Source organism: Nicotiana tabacum, chromosome 5 (assembly GCF_000715075.1).
Source record: "Nicotiana tabacum cultivar K326 chromosome 5, ASM71507v2, whole genome shotgun sequence".
In the NCBI taxonomy this organism is placed as follows: Eukaryota; Viridiplantae; Streptophyta; class Magnoliopsida; order Solanales; family Solanaceae; genus Nicotiana; species Nicotiana tabacum.
Genome location: NC_134084.1, coordinates 157,641,276 through 157,653,795, shown reverse-complemented (window position 1 = coordinate 157,653,795; position 12,520 = coordinate 157,641,276). Strand labels below are relative to the sequence as shown.

The 12,520-nt window shown below is 36.5% G+C and overlaps 1 protein-coding gene across 1 annotated transcript; it reads left to right on the top strand.

Annotated features, from left to right (window-relative positions):
- Positions 1-230: 230 nt before the first annotated feature.
- On the top strand, positions 231-3,135 carry LOC107783235 (putative receptor-like protein kinase At4g39110). Its single transcript, XM_016604202.2, has one exon. The coding sequence runs from the start codon at positions 397-399 to the stop codon at positions 2,959-2,961; it is 2,565 nt and encodes an 854-aa protein (XP_016459688.2). The 5' UTR covers positions 231-396; the 3' UTR covers positions 2,962-3,135.
- The last annotated feature ends 9,385 nt before the right edge of the window (positions 3,136-12,520 follow it).

The window sequence follows — 12,520 nt, the reverse complement described above, 5'->3', positions numbered from 1 at the left end:
CGCTTATTTATAGTAACTAATATGGTTTGAGGTAAAATGTGAGTAAAACTTTCGAGGGAAGAATAAGTTAAGCCAATAATAAAGATGTCTAAAAATAAGTTTGTAACTTCTAAAAAAGGCAAGTAAAAACGAAGAGCAGAGAGAAAATAACGCTAGGTGACCATTTCAACCACTATATATGTAGAAGCTAACAAAATAAGGCCACAAAAGTAACAAAATTAAAACAAAACTTAACAAAAATCCCACAAACATGGCGATAATATTGGCCAAAACCAGACTGAATTAAAAACTCTCAAATTCATTCCCCTTTCCATTTTTAGAGGGGCTGGAGATGGAAAAAAACCTAGATTAACCCCACCCCCTACCCCTATTTTCTAACCATTTTCATTTTTAGCCATGGCCACTTTCTTGTTATTTTTCTTCATTTTAACCACAACCCCATCTCTCAATCTTTATGTATTTGCTCAATCAGATTCTGCAGATACTGCACCTGCAAAATCTTTTCCCTCTTTTACCCCTAAAGATAATTACCTTATTGATTGTGGGGCCACTTCTCCTACTATCCTTCCAGGAAATAAAAATTTTCAACCTGACCAAAATACAGCCAAATATCTTTCTTATAGTGGTAAAGACATATCAGCTTTTGCTTCAGAAAATATTACTGTTCCTTCAAATATTTACCTTAATGCAAAAATATTTACAACCGAAGCTACGTACACATTTCATGCAACTAGTTCTGGATTACATTGGATCAGACTACATTTCTTACCTTTTAAATACAACGAATACGATCTCAAAACAGTTAAATTCTCTGTTCAAACCGATACATTAGTCCTCCTACGCGATGTCCAATTCGCGAAAGATGAAGTCATTCTCAAGGAATTTATTGTTGATGTTACAAATGAACGTTATGCTATTAAATTTCAACCAGCTAAAGGTTCTGTGGCGTTTATTAACGCCATTGAATTCGTTACTGTCCCTGATAAATTGCTTGATACTTCTGTTCCTGTACTTTTCCCTGTGTCACAAAAATTTGATTTATCAAAAAGTAATTTTGTGACAATTTATAGGCTTAATGTTGGTGGTCCAATGTTGGATTCGACGAACGATACAGTTGGTCGAAATTGGTTGCCTGATTCACAATTTCGAAACAATGCAACTGGTGAAGAGGTATCTACACAACCTTCTGTTATTAACTATCCTAAATCAGGCGGTTCGCCATTAATTGCTCCACCAACAGTGTATAGCTCTGCTGTAAAAATGGCTGATTCAGAAACTACACTTCAGAATTTTAATATATCTTGGACTATGGATATTGACACTGCATATTCTCACTTGATTCGTCTTCATTTCTGTGATATTATTAGCAAAGCACTCAATGAGCTTTACTTTAATGTGTACATTAATGATAAAATGGCGATTTCTGGGCTAGATTTGTCCTCGTTGACAAATCATTTGGCTACAGCTTTTTATAAGGATTTTGTTGTGGATTCATCTATGGTATCAAACCCGCTCGTTGTACGTGTATCTCCTGTCAATGATGCTCAAGGTTTTAGGAATGCAATTCTGAACGGTGTTGAGGTATTTCGAATGAATAATTCTGTGGGTAGTTTAGATGGAGAATATGGTGTTGATGGGAAAAAACAAAGTGGACCAAGTAAAACTGTGGCTTATGTTGGATTTGCAATGATGTTTGGAGCTTTTGTTGGTTTAGGTGCAATGGCTGTTAAATGGCAAAAGAGACCACAAGATTGGCAAAAGAGGAATAGTTTTTCATCTTGGTTGCTTCCACTTCATGCTGGAGATACAACTTTTATGTCATCAGCGTCGCGAAAGAGTCAATTGTTCTCATCTACAATGGGAGGATTAGGAAGATACTTTAGTTTTGCTGAATTGTCAGATGCTACGAGGAATTGGGATCCAACTGAAATTATTGGTGTTGGCGGATTTGGAAATGTATATTATGGAGAACTTGACGATGGTACCAAAGTTGCAGTGAAACGAGGCAATCCGCAATCTGAGCAAGGTATTAATGAATTCCAGACTGAAATTCAGATGTTGTCTAAGTTAAGGCATCGACATTTGGTGTCGTTGATTGGGTATTGTGATGAAAGTTCAGAGATGATATTGGTTTATGAGTTTATGGAAAATGGTCCTTTTAGAGATCATTTATATGGAAAAGATATGCCACCTTTAACTTGGAAGCAGAGGCTAGATGTATGTATTGGTGCTGCTCGCGGACTTCATTACCTGCACACGGGTGCAGCTACTGGGATTATACATAGAGATGTCAAAACGACTAACATTTTGCTCGATGAGAATTTTGTTGCCAAGATGGCTGATTTTGGGCTATCGAAAGATGGACCAACAACGGATCAGACTCACGTGAGTACTGCTGTTAAGGGAAGTTTCGGATACTTAGATCCTGAGTACTTCAGGACACAACAGTTGACAGACAAATCTGATGTTTTCTCATTCGGGGTAGTACTTCTTGAAGCGTTATGTGCTCGTCCTGCTATTAATCCAGCGCTTCCACGAGAGCAAGTGAATTTGGCAGAATGGGCAATGCAATGGAAGAGAAAAGGATTATTGGACAAGGTACTTGATCCAACACTTGTAGGACAAGTTAATCCGGAGTCCTTGAAAAAATTTGCCGAAGCAGCAGAGAAATGCTTAGCGGATTATGGCGATGAGAGACCTACAATGGGTGATGTTTTGTGGAATTTGGAGTATGCATTGCAACTACAAGAAGCCTCATTACAAGGAAAGGCGGAGGACGAAAACAAAGCTGTTATTGCTACACCAGTTTCTCCTCCTATTGTCGCCGCTGCTCCTGCTCCAGCTGTTGTTGTTTCCGCTACTGATAATCAACAAAGTAGAAATCCTGCTGAAGTTCAAGCTGTTGATGATAATTCAGGGACAGCAATGTTTGCTCAATTTGCTGCTTTAAATGGCAGATAAAATACGCACTTGTTTGACAGACAAATCAAAAGTTAATGATATATTTGTGTATATGTATGTAGTAAAGTTCAACTTTTTATGGACAGCATTTTGCTTGAAAGAAAAGTTGAGGATTGAATTCTACTTCTATTAGAATCATGTAATGTTTCACATAATTTACTTTAGTTCACTCTATTAATTTTCTCCTCTTTTTTCCCTATTGGTCTCTCTTGCATCATTTCTTTCATTTTTGATGGATTAAAAAGCTCAATCAGCATATCTATTTACATCAAGTATTTGTGTCATGATTCTATCATTCATTATTGTTAATAGAGTAATGTTTCACAGAGTACTTTCTTTTGTCATGAGTTCCAAGGGAGTTCTTGGCTTCAGCATCACAATATATATTTGAGAGTGTGACCTATAGGTCACGGGTTCGAGCCGTGGAATAAGTCGCTAATACTTGCATTAGGGTAGGCTGTCTACACCATTACCCCTTTGGGTGCGGCCCTTTCCTGGATCCTGCGTGAACGTGGAATGCCTTAAGTACCGGAGTATTATATATTTGAGAGTATTTGTCTAGATTTTATTTATTGTTGGTGACCAAATGGATGTCATTTTTCTCACTGGTAATATTGATTGACATGCTCGAGATCTCCATCCTAATAACACTATGTGATTATGGACTTTGACATGGAAAATATTCAACTTACTCTCATATCTGCATTTCTATCTTTGATTTGCATGTTTAAATGTCTGCAAGATATGGAACAAAACGATTATGATATATGTGGAGAATCTATTAGAACCAAATAAGAAAAGGACAAAAATATTAGGGCATAATGGAGATTGGATAATAATGAAATGGACAAAATACCAACTAAAAAATATATAAAATGATAGCTAATGTACAAGGCATCTTGCGTTCACGCGGGTTCGAAAGGGCCACAAGGGGTGTGATGTAGATAACATACCGTAATGTAAATATTATTAGCTGTTTTCACGGTTCGAATTCATGACCTAGCCGGCTATTAATCACGAGAAGATAAATTTACGGTTCCTTCAAGGTCCAATTAAAAAGTAATATATAATCCGTAAATTAGTTTCACACAAAGTAATGCAAGTAATAGGTTATAGGCGCCTACATTTTCCAGCTATAGGCCACCTTGTGTTGTCTGACGTGCTTAAATCTCCGTCTTGTTTGTGATAAATCATCAATAAAAGATTTTTAGTGACACTTCTTTTTTCTTGTTTCTTGTATATCCCTTATGTTTAATTCTCTTTTCTTGTTTCCCATATTATATTCCTATATTTATCTGTCTGATTTCAACTACTGTTCGTATCCGGGACAGATTCAGTGGCAGAATTAGAGCACGACTTACGGGTTTAGTTAAATTCAATAGTTTTTGTTCAAATTATGTATTTATCTCGAAAAATTTATTAAATATATACAATTTATTAATATAGAATCCAATAATTTAAATAGATTAAATTCCCGAACTCATAAACTTAAAATTCTGACTAAGTCTCTTCACAAACTTCATAATCATTGTGGTACATTTCATAAGATTTACTTTAAGCTGATCGGATGCCCTATATAGCAACACCCTCGGCTATGTATATTTTCCCTCCAAAAAACCACCAAAGTTTAAAGAATTTTTAATTTGATAGAATGTACTGATGCCATTTATTAGTTAAAAGATATAAATTACATTTCCCTTTACTAGGAAAGAGGGGGAATTTTTTTTGACAAAATTACAGAATAATGCACTCCATAAGTTGACCTTGCATTATTTTTGCTCAGTTACAAGTTTGTAAATGTATAGCCAAATATGAATAAGATCTTTTCGTTTCCTATTGTCTCTAATTATAACAACCTCGTTTATTCCTACTTACCCCTATTGTAGCTCTCTCCTCATTTTCACCCATAAATATTTAATTTAATTAATAAAAAAGAATCATATGCAAATAAAACTGAAAACAAAAATCAGTTCCTCATTTTTAGTGTAACCATTGATCGAGACACTCGGTCAATACTCATTCGTGCCTTCTTCCATAACCAATACTTCTCTGAATTATTTTTTTTATTTTGTATATCTTCAGGTTTATACATACCTATCACAACTACAAAACGCAAAAACAGACGCGAGAACCTAAAATCTCTTCTCCTTTAATGCTAATCTTGTTAAATTTCGATTATAATTTTGTTAGAAATTTGGAGTGGGTATTATTTGAACTTATTAGAAATAGTATAAGTAGGTTTTATACAAAGTTTGAAGTTATTTGTTGGAGATTTGGACATTATTTGTTTGGATGGGGTATTGCTGCAAATAATTGGGAATATGGTTTGGAATTATATCTCAATTGTGAGGGGTTTTGGTGAAGATTAGACTTGGTTTTGGCTGAATTTCATATTGAAACTCGAAGAAGAAGAAGAAGAAGAAGAAGAAAGAAGAAGAAGAAGAAGAAGAAGAAGAAGAAGAAGAAGAAGAAGAAGAAGAAGAAGAAGAAGAAGAAGAAGAAGAAGAAGAAGAAGAAGAAGAAGAAGAAGAAGAAGAAGAAGAAGAAGGAGGAGGAGGAGGAGAAGAAGAAAATGTGAGAAATTCACCAAATACCTGTAAATAATGTATCAACCTTATATATAATAGTGTATAAGTGGTACTTATACACTATTTATACAATAATATACACTATTATACAAATGAATCCTATCAATGGAGCTTTACGTGTTCTTCTTCTTCCTTGGGCATCCTCTGAAATTTAACTCAAATATAGCTTAAATCTACTCCAAATCACTTGAAATTTAAGTTTTGAACTCATTTTGATGATTCCAATCAATTGGGACAATTCCCATTCCAAACAACTAACAAATCAGAAAACTCAATTTCTAAAATCGAATCTTCAAACCACCTGTAATGGTGACTTTTATTTTTCAAATCCTTAGTTAACCATTGGAATTCGGAAAAGAATTGAAGGAGAATAACAATAGAGAAATTTTGTGGTGCAAAGGCTGACATGGGAAGAAGAAGAAGAAGAACGAAGAAAAAAGGGAAACAAAGAAAAAAGGGGTGGGCTAACTGGTGAAAAGTAATTTTCAGGTTATGTACAACCTGGGCTTCAAACATGGGCCATTTTCTGATGGGTTGTTGGGCCAAGTGACAAGGGATGTAATTCTCCCTTTTTTTTCCCAAAGAAGAATTAGGGGTATTATCACTTTTAGCCCGCGCCAAAAACTATTTACATCTGGTAGCTGAAAAAGTGTATAAAATTTGTATAATTTTTTTATATAATATACAAAATGTATATATACAAAAAAATGCGCAAATTTTATATATTTTATGGGTTTTAACTTTTAAAGTAGTATTTATATAGATTTTCATACATATGCATAAAAATTACTCCATTTCGCAGTACTTTTCATATGATTTTACACAATGGAGTTTGAGTAAATACACAGTTTAAGAAATAAAAAAACGAAAACTTCTGACATATAGGTTAAATATATATTATGTATACGGTCGAGATCGAGTGCTTCGATCTAGATACTTGAGAGGTCGTCCGAAATCCAAGTCCGGATAAGACCAAGTTCGAGCTCGAGGGACCAGACTCGAGCTCGAAGGCGAAGCATGAAGCATATCGAGGTCGGGTGTGCTCGACGTCGAAATAGTACCATTATGAATTTGTACCAGAACAGGTTAGATTCCTGCCACGTCTCCAAAGTCATGGCGCAAATCCCGAAACATGATTATATGATTCCGTACTAGGCGGTTAGACAAGTGTACCAAGAATATTCCTTACGGTAAATAAAAATATTCCTTATTAAGGGCTCCTCTATTATATAAAAGGGACCCCAATCATTTGTAAGGCCATTTGATCATCACTGAGAAAAGAATATACGCTTTTCCTTTTTGCCTACTGTTCATCAGCATTGTCCTTTAGCTCCATTGTTCTTGCTTTATTTTTATTACTTAATTGTTCTTACTGCCCTGAGCTACCTCGAGGTCACAAAGCTCGAGGTCACTGCTGCTAAATAACATTGGTTTGATTCACTTCTATCTTTCATTTCTACTTCATACTTCTTGATTATTAATTGGTATTGAGCTAAATCACATATCTTTAAAATCACTAATCAAATTTAATTGTTACTCGTATTTTCGAGTAAACAGTTTGGCGCCCACAGTGGGGCTAAAGATAATAGTGATTATTTCTTTACTGATTCTCGTTACACACGTTGTTTTTACACTTTTTCTTGTCAAGATTTGTTGATTTTCAGGCTGAAACATGTCTAACTCACAAAACACACCTATTCGCTATGAGCATGTGATTTTTGCTCTACACAAATTATTTCTATAAATTCAAGAAAATAAAATTTTCCATTATTTGTAATTTCGTAGATTTTTTGTAGGATTTTTGTTAATTGTTGGCATTTTTCTGTGCATGTTTATTTTATTTAAATCGTGAAAAAATACAAAAAAATATCCGGCATTGCATTTGGGATTTATTTTGATATTTTTAGGTTAATTAGCAAGTTAGTTGTTTTATAAAAAATAAAAATCATAAAAAATGGCTCACTTTTGCATTTTGACCTTTTAGATTTAAATTAGTAATTTTCTTTTTAGGAGTAATTAATTTATTATAAATATTATATTGGGGAATTAGCTTAATTGTGTAAATTAATTTAAGGGTTAATTTAGGTTTAAAATTATTTTTAAAAAAGGGAAAGGGAAAACAAAATAGAGGAAAATTTGAAAGTAGATTTAGAGCCGAAATTGGGCCAAGTCAGTAGAAGTCCAAACAATTTTGACCCCGTCCACCCAGGCCCAAACCCCAAACTCGGTCCAGCCCCGCCCTAACCAAAACGACGCTGTTCCATCCCCCTCCCATCTCAACCGTTGGATCACATTGATCCAACGAACCGGAACTGGATGCCATTAGATACATATATGTTCGAAACAAGCCTCCCCCCCCCAAATCGACCCCCTCACTTCATCTCCTCACTCAGGTTCTCTCTATGATCCCTAGACCCGCCGCCCTAAATTCCTCCACCATCTCCATCGGCGGCGGGCCACCCAATCAACACCAAATTCTTCCTCTACAATCTCCACACCCCATGGAATACGAATCTAACACGAATACCCCCAAAATCCTCACCCGCCCATCCCAATTTCAAATCTGAAATCAAAAACCCTAGTTTGGCCTTTTTCAAAAATTCAAGCAATTTTAGGGTTCGATTTGAGTTAGAGTTTATGCTAATCAATTGTTCTTGATTAGTATCGATTTTAGCTAATTTAAAGGCCCGTCGGAGTCCATGCAAAGTCAGAATAACCGGCCTAACCCGTCAAAAGTCGTCGTTCACCGTTTCTTTGTGGTTGCTCAATTTTTCAGCCAAATCAGTATGCACGCCCTTCTCTAATCTTGTTGTGTTTATTTCTGTTTTTTTGTTTGTTAATCTGTTTTGTTGGGCTAGTTTAATATCTAAAACGGTTTGTGTAGTTTAATCACATGTTTTGGATTGATATTTTCTTATTATTATTTTTGTTTGATTTTTCGGCTTGGCCGAATTTGATTAGGTTTGGTTAGCAATTTTGAATTAGTACCTAGCTTACTAAAATAATTGTATGAATCAGATTCATCTTCTTTGCCTTTATTCTGTTGCTAGTTCTTTTTCTTCTTCTTCTGATTTGCCTTTAATCATGCTTGGGTCACTATCTGAACTTCAATGTTCATATTTGGTGGTTTGGGTTTCAGTGTTGGGTTTCTGGGTCATCTCTGGCCCAGTTCAAAGGGACCTGTCCATTTGGGTTGGGTCTTGGGTCAAATTTGACCCATGTGATCTTCTGAATGTAAATTGCAAGGGGTAATGGGTTAATTTGGGTATTTTAAAACTTATGAGTATTTTTTTGTTAGCATAGAAGCTTCTAGAGGATAAGGTTGGGTTGGTTGGTTAAAAGGGGGGAATTTTCAGATATTTTAAAGGGTTAAAAGGGGTAAATCAACCAAAAATTTAAGGGTAGAAAGGGAATTGGTTAGTTGTACTAGGGCTGCCTTAGGTTGCTTATTTAAGGACCTCTTTCATTCATTTTCCAGGCAGCTTTTCATACTCTAAAAATAGAAAAAAACTCTGCATTGTTTTGGTTCAAAATGGCTAGAATTTGTTCTTTGATTTCATTGTTAGTAATAACTCAAAAAAATTTGAAAGATTTATGGTTGACTTGGGTTCAAAAATGGCCTAAGGAAGTTGGAATTGATGTGTTGAAGTGCTGACTTGCTGTTGTTACTGAATCTCTCACTTTGCTGATTCCTAAACACATTTTCTTTTGTTGTTGATTGTTGTATTCAAGTACCATTCTGAAACTTTGAGCATCAAATTTGAATGTTGAAGATGTGAACGATTTGGATTGATATAGCTGCGTTATTTCAATAGAGTAGCCCTCATGTTGTTAATTAATTCATGTAGATCTTTCTTTGTTTAGCTAGTATTATGGGGGATTTGATTCAGATGGTATTTGGTACCTAATAAGATAACTTGTATATGGTCCATATAATTAAGGTCCATCTCTTCTTCTTCTTCTTCTTCTTCTTCTTCTTCTTCTTCTTCTTCTTCTTCTTCTTCTTCTTCTTCTTCTTCTTCTTCTTCTTCTTCTTCTTTGATTTGGTTTAAAGTTTAAGGCATAGACCTCCATTTCACTATTGAGTTACAATATGAAGAGAACAGATGGAGTATGTATTTACATCATTTCTGTGAGTTATGGTGGTTTTGTTAAAACTTTGGAAGTTCTATTATGGGTTCGAGTCAGTTTAGACTGAGTTTAATTTGCTTAGAAATTTTGTCCTTGTTTAACATATGAAGTCATGAGTGTCTTAAATCATTTCATGATTGAAGTTTAGCTTTTTTTTTTTTGAAAACCAAGTTGTAAGTCAGTTAGTATATGATATTTGATTCAGTTCTTTGGTTGGTTCAAAGTTAGTTCAACATGAATTGGGTCTTAATGTGTCTTTGGATTGTCATGCGTTAAATTTTTAAGCTAATTTTGTGTTCAAATGTCGATCTCTGCAATCAATGTTGATGTGTGCATAAAAGGGGAATTGGGCCGAATTTGTGGGAGGCCCAAATAAGGCCACAAGTATGAGCCTGAATGTTTAGGTTTAAACCCAGAAATTCAAGTCCAGTAATCACGCGAAATTGAATTGGCCCCATGGCGAGCAATTATTGTGGGCTTATCAGGAGGTCAGCCGTCGAGATTATTGGGCTCATTGATGGCCCAAACCTTTTCCAACAATTAAAGTACCTGGTGTTATCGAATTTGGGCTTATGATTAGTAAGAGTGATTTGAACCTCAATTTAGATAGGTTTAATGTCTTGGCCCCTTTAATTGAGTACTGTGCTTTAATTAGATTGAGGTGTGCCATATCAACAAAACATTTAATTTATGGCCCTCGTAGGATTAGACCAAGGCATAGATTTGAGGCGTGCCATAAGCAAATTAAATCTTCTATGGCCCTCACAAATGTCAATTTAGATATTAAAAATGAACTTCGTAGTTGCTTTAGGCGTGTTGAATATATAATTATCATGACTATTAAAATCCAGGGGTACATTTCATGTGACCCGGTTCTAATTTCCAACAAAGTTAAATAGAACGTGTCGTAACTCACAGGTGCATTTCATGTAGCGTGGCTTGCGATGTGTTTTAAATAACCTTGAATTATTTCTTTAAAGAAGTAAAAGCGATTTTCAAAAGTTAAAAAATGCACATAGGCTAAAAAGTGCTTTAAAATCAAATAAATAGGCCAATAATAATAGTTGAACGACCGTGCTAGAACCACGAAACTCGAGAATGCCTAACACCTTCTCCTGGGTTAACAAAATTCCTTACCCGAATTTCTGTGTTCGCGGACCATAATTAGAGTCAAATACTCCTCGATTCGGGATTTCAACTGGTGACTTGGGACACTATAAATCATCCCAAGTGGCGACTCTGAATCTAATAAATAATCTTGTTTCGATTGTAACTTAAATTGGAAAAAACTCCTTTATACCCCTTCCGGGTGTGGTAAAAAGGAGGTATGACATTCACGACAACAAAGGTCTTGGAGAAAACAACAACGCAGGAGTTGGTGTACCACCGACAAACCCAGGGGAAGTGCCAAATGTGGAACCTGTTGATGTTAGTTCGCACATTGCTTTGAATGCAGATCTTGGCCGAACCCTGAAGCAGATATACGCAGGGAAGCCCGGCCCAGTGGCCAAAGAACACAAGGAATGGAAGAAGGGGAAATCAACCTCCAAATGATATTCGAGATGCTGTAAGCTCAGCAAATCACCATCGCTTAACTCCAGAGTCAGAATAGAACCCTGAACACAACCGAACCAGTAAACACTCGGCGTGCTGAACCGGCGCTAGAGAGGCCCGATGAAAGTGGCTCGGTGACTGACCTCACAATTATAAAAATGCTCGAGGAACTGACTAAAAGGATCGAGTCAGGAGAAAAGAAGATCGAAGACAATAATGAGAAGGTGGAAACTTATAACGTCCGGGTAGCCAAATACCGAGGGCACCTCCAGTTTTGAAAGGTTTGGACGCCAAAAAGTTCATACAAAAACCATTCCCCCCGAGTGCGGCTCCAATGCTCATTCCTAAGAAGTTTCGCATGTCCGATATACCCAAATATAACGGGACAACCGATCCTAATGAGCATATTACTTCATACACTTGTGGAATCAAAGGAAATGATTTGAATGACGATGAAATCGAGTCAGTTTTGTTGAAAAAGTTTGGAGAAACACTATCAAAAGGAGCCATGATTTGGTATCATAACTTGGCTCCTAACTCCATTGATTCATTTGCTATACTAGCAGATGCCTTTGTGAAAGCACACGCTGTGGCCACGAGAAAATTAGACGTCTTCAAGATAAAGCAGAGGAACGACGAGATGTTAAGAGAGTTCGTGTCCCGATTTCAGATGGAAAGAATGGAGTTACCACCTGTCTCCGATGACTGGACAGTACAGGCCTTTATGCAGGGTTTGAATGAAAGGAGCTCGAATGCATCTCGGCAGTTGAAGTAGAACTTGATTGAATACCCAATTGTGACATGGTCGGATGTGCACAATCGTTATCAGTCGAAGATAAGGGTCGAGGACGACCAGTTTGGAGCCCCCTCGGGTTCAGTTCATCCTATCTGATTCACAGCCAAGCCCTCGAGGGATATAGACCAGGAACCAAGATTCAGCAAAGAACGATATCAGCCATATGTCAATCGAAGGAACAACGACCCGAGCCACAACACTCCTCAAAGCGATCGAAGAAACAATCGATGTCAACGTTCTCAGGGACTCATGAGTAAGAGCGGGTTCGATAAGCACACCTACCCTGCCGAGGCCCCTCGATTATCAAAGTACAACCTCAGCATAGATGCATCAGGGATCGTCTCAACTATTGGGAGAATCAAAGATACCAAGTGGCCCGGGTCAATACAGACCGATCCTTCTCAAAGGAACCCGAACTTGATGTGCAAGTATCATGGCACACATGGTCATAGAACAGAGATTGTAGGTATCTAAGAGAAGAAATAACTCA